This window comes from Lasioglossum baleicum, chromosome 13 (genome assembly GCF_051020765.1).
Source record: "Lasioglossum baleicum chromosome 13, iyLasBale1, whole genome shotgun sequence".
In the NCBI taxonomy this organism is placed as follows: Eukaryota; Metazoa; Arthropoda; class Insecta; order Hymenoptera; family Halictidae; genus Lasioglossum; species Lasioglossum baleicum.
Genome location: NC_134941.1, coordinates 9,760,835 through 9,774,859, shown reverse-complemented (window position 1 = coordinate 9,774,859; position 14,025 = coordinate 9,760,835). Strand labels below are relative to the sequence as shown.

The 14,025-nt window shown below is 41.8% G+C and overlaps 1 protein-coding gene across 6 annotated transcripts in view; it reads left to right on the top strand.

The window, feature by feature from the left end:
- Window positions 1-14,025, top strand: part of LOC143215347 (thyrotroph embryonic factor) — a 104,879-nt gene that overhangs the window by 82,456 nt on the left and 8,398 nt on the right. For 2 of the 6 annotated variants that reach the window (XM_076437428.1, XM_076437431.1), the window contains exons 2-5: window positions 10,271-10,386; window positions 11,443-11,680; window positions 12,696-12,808; window positions 13,776-13,913. In XM_076437428.1, coding sequence (XP_076293543.1) covers window positions 10,271-10,386; window positions 11,443-11,680; window positions 12,696-12,808; window positions 13,776-13,913 — 605 coding nt within the window. Of the gene's footprint in view, window positions 1-10,270; window positions 10,399-11,442; window positions 11,681-12,695; window positions 12,809-13,775; window positions 13,914-14,025 lie in introns of all 6 variants that reach the window. The other 4 variants (XM_076437426.1, XM_076437430.1, XM_076437429.1 and 1 more) reach the window with 3 other exon arrangements.

The window sequence follows — 14,025 nt, the reverse complement described above, 5'->3', positions numbered from 1 at the left end:
GCCGTTCCTCGACAATTTTTATTTCGTATAAAAATCCGAGGTCTATTATTACCGATCTCGATCGGAATTTCGAACCATTTGTTTTCCTACAATCCGATCGGCAAATTAGATCGTCTCGGTTTCAAACCGTTCGCCATAAATTTCTGTCGCAGTACAGCGAGCGCAAAGTCGATGGGAAACGTGTCGATTGTGTATGTAGATACATATTACCTTAATTGCTGGTCGCCTATGTCCTTGCGGCACACCTGTATACACCTGTATTAAACTGCTCGATCGTACGAACGAGACAGCGAACGAACGCCACGTTTTCTGGTCGAACTATTAGAAAAAAAAAATGCCAATTTGCCTCGCGTTTCGCGGAACATAGGCATTGGCTGTAGGGAACGAGAAATGCAAACTATAGTACGTTCTTCAGCTGTTAGAACCGAGAACGAATCGGTTCTGGTTAAAACAATTTGACCACAGCGCGAATCGTAATCAATTTTCTGCAATTATCCTCGAGCGCGATTGTCATTCACAACGACAACGTGTCAGTGTGATTTTACAGCTGGAATTAATCATTAAACCAATAAACATTTTCGCCTCGTTGCAAAGTGCATTAAACTAACAATGAAATAGCTAAAATCTACATACAAATCGATCAAGACATTATAAACATCGATTTTTCTAAATTCGTCGAAAAGAAAAATTTCGAATTTTCGCCCCAACTTTTCCACCTTCTCGAAAAAACCGATAAATATTTTACAAGTGCCTAGTCTCGTCGTAAAGCTAAAGTGTAGAGATAGCGGCGTACATGCGCAGCTTGACAAACTCGCTGAAATATGCCACATGCGAGCAAGAATTCTTCCCGACGATTTCACGAGCTCGCTGATAAGGCGTAATGGATGCGCCGACGCCATTGGAGCGGCTCCGCCTCGGTGATAAATTTCAAAAAGCCCGCGAGTTTGATGAAGAATCGCCGTTTCCCGATATCATTGTCATTACACGCATCGTTTCGTAATTTCGACCGGGTCTTTGATACTCGGATTACTCGGCTATCCAGTTAAGACGCTCGCAATCGCTGACGTAATATTACGTCTGCTTGTAAGCTGCAGTTGATTGCAGTTAACGTGAAGTTACGCGCTTAGATAAGATACAGCTGATTGCTGACGAGGCGAAGTTACGTGTCTGCTCGGGCTACAGCTGATCGACGATGACGTAAAATTACGCTATTGTGTAAGGTCATGGAGAAAACTACATCGTGCTGTCGTTGATCCCAAGTACAATATTTAGGCGTTTTTTGGAAATTATGGTTCCGATTGCAATTTCATTCGAATCAGAAGTTTTACTCATATTTTAGTGTATTCATTTTATAGAAGCATCAAACAATTTTTGTGAATTTTTAGATTATTTCTAACACTTCTTTGGAAAAAAGAGTAGCATTTATACAATTTTTAATTTGGAACTTGATTAAAATCAGAATTTTCACGTATATTTTAGAATGTCCATTTTATAGGAGCATTAATCAATTTTTTCTAATTTTTAGATTATTTCTAACACACTAAATCTTCAGAAAAAAGAGGTGCATTTATACACTTTTTAATTTGGAACTTGATTAAAATCAGAATTTTCATGTATATTTTAGAATGTCCATTTTATAGGAGCATTAATCAATTTTTGCTAATTTTTAGATTATTTCTAACACTTCTTTGGAAAAAAGAGTAGCATTTATACAATTTTTAATTTGGAACTTGATTAAAATCAGAATTTTCACGTATATTTTAGAATGTCCATTTTATAGGAGCATTAATCAATTTTTGCTAATTTTTAGATTATTTCTAACACACTAAATCTTCAGAAAAAAGAGTGCATTTATACACTTTTTAATTTGGAACTTGATTAAAATCAGATTTTTCATGTATATTTTAGAATGTCCATTTTATAGGAGCATTAATCAATTTTTGCTAATTTTTAGATTATTTCTAACACACTAAATCTTCAGAAAAAAGAGGTGCATTTATACACTTTTTAATTTGGAACTTGATTAAAATCAGAATTTTCATGTATATTTTAGAATGTTCATTTTATAGGAGCATTAATCAATTTTTGCTAATTTTTAGATTATTTCTTACAAGTCAAGCAGCGAGACTTCGTTTAAACGTCGATTTGGAAAAAGTGGAGCAATGAATATTTATCGGGAAAACAGTTCGCCGTTTTCAGGTGTTCGCCGCGATGATTGTATGTTTACGGAGCAGTTTATGGTATCAGAATCCCGCATCGTAATCCTTTTCCTGTTTCCAGACGCGTAATCGCCGAGCGAGCGGTAACGTGCGTCGGTAATTAGAGAAGAGCGCACTAATTGGAGCGTGCTCGAAAAGAGAAAGCATTTTAAGGAACGCACCGTGTACTTCCGGCAGCTCGGGGATCCCCGGTTCGCAAACTTTTGCTCGGACAATTACGTAAAAAACTGCTCGACTTCTCCGGAAAACTTGAAAAGTGAAATTGCCCCTTGCCGATTTCCTTTTTCGCGAGGGAACTTCGTTATTCGAACTTCATTCTTCGTTCTATCGCCGTTAAAGGATCTGAGCATACAAATTGTCTACGTAAGAATCACAAAGAAGGCTTTAATCTAATTAGAGAAAACACCTAACGAACTGATTTTAGCGAGTTAACACTTTTTTGAGGGAAACTACAAATTACGTTGACTTGCTCGTTAAAATTCCTGTTCGAAAAATACATATAGTTGGGCTTTTTACATTTTCTATGAATTATTGAAACAACGTGTGACCCTCTCGAAGTTCTTCAGCTTTTATGTAAAACGTTTTTCTGCATCAGGAATGAAAAAGTTTCCGATGTCTCTTTAACTTTATAGTAGCATAACTTCTCACACAACAATGTCTGGAGATGTCGCTTTGGATAAGAATATTTTTATGTTCGTTCACGACGCGAAAATCACAGTGGTCAGTACCGCAAGTTGTCATTGACGTCAATCAGAACAGATTCAATGAAGAAGCTCTATCAGCGGCCGACCGCCATTTCCCTCTTTGCTGCAACAAGAGGAACCAAGATGGAAGGACGCCACTGACTTACGATCAGTAAATCTCGTTCTGTTGTCGGCGTTATCGATGATTTATGCGTGCGGTAAGCCGCCGTCATCTTCGATGACGAACGGTCCGCAAACCGCGTTTCCGTAAAAATCTATTAACTTCGTCGCCTCGATGATTGCGTCGCCATTTTACGATCGAGATTTTGCCAATAACGTTCCGCTGGTTCACAAATCATTCATCGGCTGATTAAATAATTCTTATAAACTCATGACGAAAGTGTATCACATTTTTACTATTACTATAAAAATCATGGGCACCACAGTTTTAACAAAAGATGTAACATTTCAGGTGAAAATTTGTCTTTTCATATTTTCATAACCTTGAATTTTTCATATTTTCTGCGCGATTCTTCTGCGTTACCTTTGACTGCAATTTTACCATTGGAGGATGTGTGAGAGATAATTGTTGCCGCAATCATTCGAGACTTCAGCGAGTATTACGCGCGGATTACAATTTTTGCAGAACGGGATCTGGGATCGATGGTTGCACGTTCCATTGGGATTGTACTTGATATAAACTCGATCGCGAGATAGACCTTGATCACGGATTTCAGTTTCACTTCGTATTCGATCTATCGTCCGAAATAGCCGAGTATCGGACTACCAAGGCCACAGGAAACCATCTCCAAACAAATGTGATTGTTTATCCGCGGCAAACGCGGTGGCGCGGTGCCGTTGTTGTCCATTATTTTTCGCGTACTATTTTCTTCTGCTTTTTAAACAATTGCGCACGGTACGCTGCGCTGCTCGGAATCCATCGATTCGCGTTTCTACTTCATGACGATGCTCCAACGAAACCACGAGAAAGCGAAGAAAAATAATAGCAACATTTACTTTTCGAATTTAATATTTTGATGTTCGATTGTTTCGTCCAATGAGAACTGCAAAATTTTTTTTTTAAACAGTAATTATACCTTACGCTACTGGTAGGAAATTTAAGAAAATTTGAGGCAATTTATTTTCAATTAGTGCACAGTACCGTGACTAATGCAGACACATTATAATCATAGTGAGTGGAGCAACTAATGATCGTAGTGTCCAAGAAAATATTCTGTGTTGCAAAGTAAAAATTTGTTAAGTCATACTTTCGACAGAAATAATCTGCTATTCGTTACTATTTTGTAATATAATTGAACTTCGTTATATTTTACTTTTATTTTAAATGTTTTTAAAAAATCAGCAAAAGATATTTCGACGGTCTACGGACCTTAAATTTCGGATGAGTAAGGTCAGTCGGACACGCCGATCATCCGGACAACGAAGTTTAATAAATAATGAGCCGCGACGAGCCAGGATTATGAAAGTGTAACGTTGCTCGTTGGATTAGAGTTACGGCAAGAAACCGTGGCGGATAATTGATATGTAACAGAGATAAACCAGCTGAAAGAACGGAAATCGCCGGTGGTTCATTAATAAAACGCATTTTCAAATCCCTTTCACCGGTTTATCGCGAATCAAGCCGAAGGTAAAGCGCGTTTCCACGAGGAACGCAACTGCGTGAGACTCTAATGGTAATTTTATTCCGCGGGGCACGGATTAAACGAATTCAAATTTCACCTGGCCGCCTCGAGGGAAACCAAAACGCGTGCTCACGATTTCACGAGAATTTTTCGGGCCAAACTTTTGCTCAAACGAACACAAAAGACAATTGTTATCTAAATTATTAAAATATTTTTGGACCAACTTGAAAACAATTCAAAAATTTCGAGGACTCTAACATTCTAAACACGAAAAGTTCTTCCTACGGATGTCATGTTTCACTAATTATTTAATGAAAAAAATGCACTTTAAAAAATATACCCATTAAAAATCGAGCAATTTCAGATTTATAGGCCGTCTTTGTAACAATTCAAAAATTTCAAGGACTCTAATTCTAAAAAAAAAAATGGCTCTTGACACTACGTAATTTCACAAGAAGAGTCGCAGTTGTCGCATCCACGGCGAAACAAAATCGCCAGAACCGGGAGATTGATCAAAGGCCGCGCGGAATATCTGTTTTCCTGTTTTCTTCGGCGCAACAACAGAGGAACAATTCGTCTCGATTTTTCCGTCAGTTGGCGGGACACCCGTGACTCACTTCGTGCTTGAAGCATCAGGTAGAACGCTCGCGTGTTGCCGATTACGTAAAGGAATATCTCGTACGGTGGATCAGGGATGACGGGAGAGGAGAGGAGAGAAAAAGACGGAAAGAGAGAGAGAGAGGGGGGGGAGGGGAACGTAGTAATTAGAAGCACGGTCTCGGTGTAACGAAGGAGCGGATCGGAGAACTGGTTCTACCGTTAACGGAAATCGTCTCCGGCCCGATTCAGAACCAGCCACTCGCGCCCTTTACGGCACTTCCGGTTTCGTTACGCGGTCCCAAACCAGTTAGAAACTCGGTCAAACTGATCCGACTATCGGCGCCACTTTTCCGCATACTTTTCGTACCGATTCGACCATGGCTCTCCACTCCCTCGATAATCTCGAAATTATGATCGTCTTACGCCATACAGAGTCGAATTACTTCCGGCACGAGAGCTAGCTTTTAAAAATTCTTGTTTGCTCATCAATACCTTCGGAGAGTTATGTCTCTGTCATCAAAACATCCAAGTGCAATTTTTAGATCTTACACAATTGTAAATATAAATTAAATTCAACCGAAAAATAATTTACACGAATTTTAAAAACACCGACTTCTCCCATTTAATTAATTCCGTTCAGTTTTCAATTTACTTTGGTCCCCCACTTTCAATTTCTTGCCTCTTAAAATGTCTCTACTATTTCTCTGCTCTCGATTACCCAGGAAGTATACAAGAAAATAGCTCTCGTTCATCACAATTTTCGACATCCTCCGTGTCTTCATGATTGCCGAACACTTCCTGTCTTCGCGATACTCGAACACTTCCTATCCCGACTTGACGACAGAAAAAACGCTTCCTATCATCAAATATATTAAATCGCTTCCTAACGTTAGTGATAGCCGAACGCTTCCTATCATCAAGATATCAAATTGCTTCCTAACGTTGTGATAGCCAATCGCTTTCTATCTGCGAGGTGTTCGATCACTTCCTAACATCGTAATAGACGAACGCTTCGTATCATCAAGGTATCAGGTTGCTGCTTAACTTCGAAACACCTAATCGTTTTCTAACTGATACTCACCTCCCAATATTTTTATTCTGCTCCTATCTTCGAGGTTTTAAAGTGGTTTATAAAATGATGGGCAACAGTTCTTTTATTCTCAAGATTGCTACTTCGTAACTTCGCTGTGATCAGACTCTTCCCGTGGTCAGGATGTCCAACTACTTTCTAACGTTGCGATAACCATAGTCTTCATTTATTTCCGATGACTTCTTAATTTCAGCTAGCAAATTGCTTTCTGTTTTCCAAATATGCAGTCGTTGTCTAACTTCATGGTGGTGAAACGCTTTCTTCTTTTGTATTACAATTAGGATTCATTGTTTTCTATCACTTTTTCCAAGGCGTCTTCCTCTATTACAATCCATTTTCATTCTCTCACGATTAGTTTCCAGGTAGCTCACTTCAGCATGACCTTCCTAACTTCCCTCTTCCCTCAGGCTTAAAGTCCTGAAGTCTTAACGTTCTAAATCCTCAAATTTCTAAAGCTCCCAAGGCTCAATGTCCCGAACGTGCAGAGCTCCCAAGACCCAAATCCCCAAACTCCTAATGTCCCAAATTCCTAAAGCTTCCAAGTTTCAGAGCTCCGGAGATCCAACTCCCCAAAGTCAAAACGTTTCGAAGTTGCAAGCCTCAATTTCCCAACGTTCTAAAGTCCCAACGCCCCGAAGTTCCAAAGTCCGAAAGTTCCCTGAACGTCCAGAGCTCCCAAGACCCAAATCCCAAAACTACTAACGTCCCAAATTCCTAAAGCCTCCAAGTTTCAGAGCTCCGAAGACCCAAATCCCCAAAGTCAGAATGTTCTAAAGTTGCAAGCCCCAATTTTCCAACGTTCTAAAGTCCCAACGCTCCGAAGTTCCTAAGTCCCAAAGTCCCCAAGAGCCAAAAGCCTCAAAATCTCAGCGAATTACGAAGATACCACTGAAAATACTTCCCTCTTCCCTATCCCAGATGAATTATATATATTCTTCTCTGCGCTTATTCAGCCCTACGATAAGGTGTCTTTTCACGTTACAATCAACCTTTATCCTCTTTCGATCCTCCTCTCTTGTACCCTAACTTCCGAGGAGCGCGTTCTCCATCGTTCTCCAGTCGGGCTCGTTCCTCCAGCGGTTTCTCACTCGCAATCAGCTTCTCTATCGTTCGTCTCCGTTGCTCCCTTCCTCGTTTGTCATTGCGCCGCCAGTTCCCCGCCTGTTCAACGCGAGATTAGTTCCGCAGAGCTGGCGACGACCAGTAGCCTTGAACCAAATTGCGAGCTGTCGTTGTTTAGTTGTTTAGCTAGCGTGCACGCAGAGAAACCCGGCGTATTCCGTATGGTTATTAGGCTTTTAAAACGTCCGTCCCCCGTCACTTTTCATCGAGATCGTACCGATTTCCCGCGTCGGGCTCGCATCCTCAATCCTTCACCGTGGCAAGATCGATCGATTGAAAACCGGCGCGACTCTTCTCCCCCTCCCCCTTAGATCTCCGTTCAAGGCGTTTCAACCGGCGATTACAATCCGTTCGAACAAACTGAAGTAATTGCCAAGTTTCTACGCAATTTTCCGTACATTCTCTTTTCTTCTGTGGAATTAAGAGCGCACGGCTCGTGACAGTTTGCCCCCCCGGGTCCAATACTCGCTGGAATTGTAAAATTGGATCTTGGGAATGTAGAGTGATCATGGTGGTGCATGTGACACTCCAGTACGAAATAAACATGTCTTTTGCGAAAGGCTGGAGAGTGTAATCAGAAGCAGAAAAGCGTGTCTATAAAATTTGAGAAGCCTAATTCTTCGTCAGAGATTTGTCTTCAAGAAGACGACAACGTAGACTCAGAAAGTCCCAGAAAGAAAATGTTCGAAATCTATTCTCTAGTGAAATTGATCTCCAGAAGTGATCATCTTGAAACGAAGACTCTGGAGTCCTAGAAAAATGTCGAAAGCCTGGTATCCAGCGGGACACACCTCCAAGAAATGATCATGTTCAGAGCCAAGGTCCAGAAAGTCCCAGAAAAATGTGAGTGACCTACTTTCCAGCCGGATTCATCTCCAAGAAGCTATTATCTCCTCGAGGCACCGAAAGTACTACAAAAATCTGGCGAATCTAGTTTCCAACCGGACGGATCTACATGAGAATGATCAGGAGCAGACCGTGTTCGAAAAAGTTCCCGAAATTCGTGCTGCCTCCTCGTCGATCCATCATCCAACCCATCGATCATCCAAAGCAGAAGTATGCGAAACGTGTCTCGCAGCTATACTATAGGTTTAGGCTGCGAGAAACCGTGGTTTTCTCAAGGATAACCATAGATCGACAGGACGGAACGTTGCGGCTGGCCATCGCAAACAATTAACGCGGTTTTCGATGGGGCTAAAAGAAGAAAAAAAAGGAGAACGCGGAAGGAACGCGAAAGAAAGAGAGGATAGAGAGAGATTCGAGGACGATGGCGCGTTGGCGATGGTTAGGCCTCACTATTTTTGGAGGAACATCTCCAAGGCCAGCCACGAAACCCGGCGCTCTTTTCTTTTTCTTTTCTTCCACGAAGCAATTTCTGATGGCCATGCTCTCCCTCTCTATCTTTCTCTCTTCTTCTCTTCTCTGCGGCTTTGCAAACGCTAGGGGCAGAAAAGGTGCAAAGAGGCGAGGTGAGGACAGGGGACCGTGTCATCGCGTATTCTAAAGCTGAATAAGAACGTGTGTGCTAACATATTTCGCTGGTGCATTATTTCCCTCGCGTTCCGCGTCGACCGCTCTCAGGGAGAATCCGCGTTTCTGACGAAAAGGAGCCTCGTCGAACGGCCATGGACATTCAAACTTGTGATTCCTTGCGAAATTTCGCTGGACGATTTTAATGGAGGCTTCGTGGAAGCGTCAATTGTTTTAATCGTCCACTATAGCCATGTAGTAATCGGGAGATTGTAAGTTTATTTCACAACAGAATTAACTAGAATTGTAGGTCTTGGTCGGAGGGCGTGCTGTGCGAATGTTAGAAATGTACAAGCAGGAAATAATTCAAGTAATACATTGAGAGAACATAAGAGATAGATAGCGAGGTGTAGAAAAAATAAGAAATAAAAAAAACTTTGTAAACAATTTTTTTAGACATTAGAGACTATAAATAAACGCGTGGAGCGCTAAACTATATTGACGTAATCTTCGTGGGCGCTCCACGCTTTTATTTGTAGTCACTAATGCCTAAAAAAATTGTTTCCTCCTTTTTTATTTGATTTTAATATAAGCGTGGTTTTTAAAAACTGTTTTTTATATATTTTTTTATTTTCTACTTTTTAGTCTTTTTTAAATAGAACGCAAGATATAGTAATACTGGTATGAAATAGTAAGATATAGAAACACAAGATATGGAAATACGCGAGATAGAATGAGGGGATGACTCCGAGAGACGACGTCTCTTGATGGAGTCCGAAATTGTCCGAAATGGAACTGAATGAACGGAACACCACACTGACTGAGCTCCTTCGGTGCGAAATGGATCAGTGGAGTGGGGATGAGTCGGATTGTGAACGCGTAGTGGAGTAGGGAGCGCTGGCGCGCGGAGTGGGGATCGCTGAACGCGATGACGTACTACCGAGCGTCGTGCGAACGAGGTGTGACGGTTAATTTTTTTTCCTCCTGAACGCACAGTTACTTTTTGAATTTGTTTTTTTAAATATTGCATTGTCATCCAGTTCTGAGCTATGTTTAAAGTTTCAAGTCTCTAGCTCATCGGGAAGCGGTTTAAAATTCGATTACAAGATTTGACGCATACAACAACAACAACTCGGCAAGCTAATATAAGCGTGGTAAAAAATAGGTAAAAATGAAGGGTAGAAGGTAGATAGTCCGGAGAGTAGTACGAGTGAGGTTAGGTGGCAACGGTGTGAGAGTAACACAGATTAAATAATATAGAAAAATAAAAAAGAAAACAAGTGGAAACTAGAATTCTAAACTTTGTAAAATAAGAATCAGCGAGGCGCAGCTTCCAAAAATTAATTGTTACATGAAAAATTGAATGGACTAATAATAAATGAATTGTATGAATGCTAAAGTGTAGTACAAAATGAGTAAAGTTTGAATTTCGTGTGTTTTCAGGGAAAGAAGAGAAAAAGGACGCCGACGGAGAGCTATGGGGCAATGTGGAAGCGCAGGCCGCCTTCCTTGGCCCGAACCTATGGGACAAAACTCTGCCCTATGATGCCGACCTGAAGGTATTGAACCATGTATGTACAAAAACGCGAACACGGTAAGCCCGCCGCAAGCCCGGCTGAACCTGAATCCCAAAAACAAGACAGAAACAACAGGATCGAACGTTCTCTCTCGTAGAAGCTGTAGGATCTCTTCCATCCTGATTTTCGTTTGCCCCTTTCTCTGTCATCACGAACGACAATTAATCCGACCCGTTCATTTTGCACGGTCCTCTAAACTGTTTTCTTTTTCTGTTCGCCGCTCGTCCCCATCAGTGCACTCGTTAATCTTACTTTCGACGAAAGTGCTCGTTCCGAAAAATCTCCTTAAAATTGCCCTAACTCCGCTCCAAGTTAGCAGGTCCCACGTGGCTATCAATATTGCAGCGAATATTTATCTGTCGGGATAAAATATTGGCGATAGCTCGTTGAAAGCATGTCTGATTGAGAGTGTGTCGATTTTTAAAAATTAAGATCGAAGTCGCACTCCAAAGATTAGGATCGATGACCCTGTGTTCGTTAATATGTAATAATATTTTGTATCATATTTAATCGTGTATTAAAAAATTGCTCCGAGTTCGTTGTTGAAAGTAAATAACACTGTCGTCGTTCACGTTGCATTTCGTTTAGATGTTCCAGACAGTTGTAGACTTCTGTGAAAATTCACAAAGCTGTTGGAAACATTTTCAAAATTGTTCACCACCCAATCGAATTTTTATTTACTTCTAGACATTTCGTTTCGGTTGCTTAGGATATCGTTCTCCTGATTAACCACGGTAATTAAGCTTGCTATAACCCACGGTTCAACGATACATATACATTAGTCATTTCGAAGAGAATTTTTTCTCGTAAAGAAAAATGATTGATTGATCTACTGAAAGTCTTTGGATTGAAGAAGAATGTCAGACAAGGTGTTGCTGAATGAATAGAACGCTCTAACGACCTCCAAGACACGTGTCTATGTACAGTCTCGACGCAGTTTAAGAAAGTGAGATTGGAGAGGATGATGCGATATTTTGCACCGGCCGCGTAGAGATAGTCCTTTCGAAGAGTCATTAGATGACCGATACCCTATTGCAGTACGTGGATCTCGACGAGTTCCTCTCCGAGAATGGCATTCCTGCGGACGGCGTGGCCGGCGGCGGGCAGGGCACGACGCAGACCGGGCCCCTGCACAAGATCAACACCACCGAAGCACCTGGACACCAGGGACCGGCCGGGGTTCACCTGGAGCCCGTCACCAAGCGCGAGAGATCACCCTCGCCGAGCGAATGTTGCTCACCCGACACCATGAACCCTCCCTCGCCCGCGGACTCCAGTGAGTAGCTTCGTTTCCGGCTCTTCTTTCCTTCCGAGCAGGGACTTCGAACCGGAACTTTTCAAGGCTCCAGACTTCCTTAGAGTGAGCCCCTTAGGCTTAAAGTCCTGAAGTCTCAACGTTCTAAAGTTACAAATCCTCAAATTTCTAAAGCTCCCAAATTCCAAAACATCTAACGTTCAAAAACAGAGTTCCCAAGACCCAAATCCCCAAAGTCAGAACGTTCCAATGTTGCAAGCCCTAATTTCCCAACGTTCTAAAATCCCAACGCTCCAAAGTTCCTAAGTCCCAAAGTCCCCTGAACGTCCAGAGCTCCCAAGACCCAAATCCCTAAACTTCTAACGTTCCAAAATATCAAAGCCCCCAAGTTTCAGAGCTCCCAAGACCCAAATCCCCTATGTCAGAACGTTCCAAAGTTGCAAGTCTCAATTTCCCAACGCCCCGAAGTTCCAAAGTCCGAAAGTTCCCTGAACGTCCAGAGCTCCCAAGACCCAAATCCCAAAACTTCTAACGTTCCAAAATATCAAAGCCCCCAAGTTTCAGAGCTCCCAAGACCCATATCCCCAACGTCAGAATGTTCCAAAGTTGCAAGCCTCAATTTCCCAACGTTGCAAAGTCCCAACGCCCCGAAGTTCCAAAGTCCCAAAGCCTCCGAGAGCCAAAAGGCTCAAAGTCCCAGCGAATTACGAAGGTACAACTGAAAATACCAGTCTAACACCGGTACCTTGTTTCGGTAGAAGTCCCGGCTTGCAACTAATGTCTGCCAGATCGTTCCTCTTGTGTTCCTCTGATCAAAAGATCGGTTTAGCCCCGGGAGTCGACGATGTCGTTCAGTTTTGTTCTTTCTCTTTCTCTCTCTCTTGTGTCTGTGTACTATATCTTTGTTTCTCGTATAGACAGAAGCTAGACTCTCTTTAATTATTTAGCTATTAGAGAATCATCGATTGATTGTTCCCTCTCCGCGCGATAGATTCCGAGGACTCGTCACGAATACAATATGGCTTGTCTCTTGTAGCGCTCTCGATGGCCTCATCGGGGCGAGACTTCGATCCACGCACCCGGGCCTTCTCCGACGAGGAGCTCAAACCCCAACCGATGATCAAGAAATCACGGAAGCAGGTGAGTTCGGTGTGTTGCCAAAAATTTCTTCATTGATATTTCTATGCGAAATACTCGCGAACACGAGCATATTGACGATAATGTCCAATAAATTCTTGATCTCTACGAATTCTGTGCTGTACGGTGATGTGCTCGTGTCACGAGAGTATTATAATAAGAATAAGAATATAGAATTTATGAGCGATCGCGTTGAAAGAATGAACAGTTTCATTAAAGATGGTCCGTTCTTCTAATTGATGGTTTATTCACCTTGCAGTTTCTGCTGCGCCGAGTCCATCCTCGAACTCATAAAACACACAATTGTTCTAATCTACCGTAAATCTATATTCTTAGAAACACACTGCCGCAACACTTTAACCGCTTCTAGATTCTCGGATATGCCGTTAAAGACTTTTATCTGGACTTTAAGTGTCGACACTAATGAGTCCTAAGGCTGAATGTACGCACGGATCAATTATTTTATCAATTACTACTAGACTGCGGACTTCATACATTTATTACAAAATGTTATGAATATCGATGTACTATTTTCAATTGAAGATCCGCAGACTAATTATCAAATCACACAAATATTATCAATTGCAATTTCATATCAACACAATATTCGAGTTGCATTGTATTCCAAAATGACCGTGAAAAATCATGTGTGCACTCAGCGCAGGACACAAAAAGATACAAAAATTAGCCTCACTAGTCTCCAAACTTCGAATTGCTTGTTAGATGTCTTAGCTTCTTAAATGTGCAGCTTTTGAGATTCTTTCTTAACGATTTCTCAACGTGTTCACAGTCTTTTAATTTTTTTAAATCGACTTGGGACAACCTTGACCCTTTCCCAGTCCGAGAAAACGAACATCGATGGTTCCCGAGGCGAGGTTTCGTAGGACAGAGAAGACTCGCTTCGAGCCTATTTATAGCCGAGCCAATTTCTAATCTAATTTTCTTCTGTTCCTTATGATCCGCCGCTTGTGACCAACAGTTCGTTCCGGATGACCTGAAAGATGACAAATACTGGGCGCGTCGTAGGAAGAACAACATGGCAGCGAAACGATCACGGGACGCGCGCCGCATGAAGGAGAACCAGATCGCTCTCAGGGCCGGCTTCCTCGAGAAAGAAGTAAATCTTCCCACGCCTCTTAGACTAACAAACGCGTGTTAGAACCAGACGACAACACCAAAGTCCAAACGTTCCAACGTCCCAAGGACCCAAGTTCCAATCACCCAAGTCC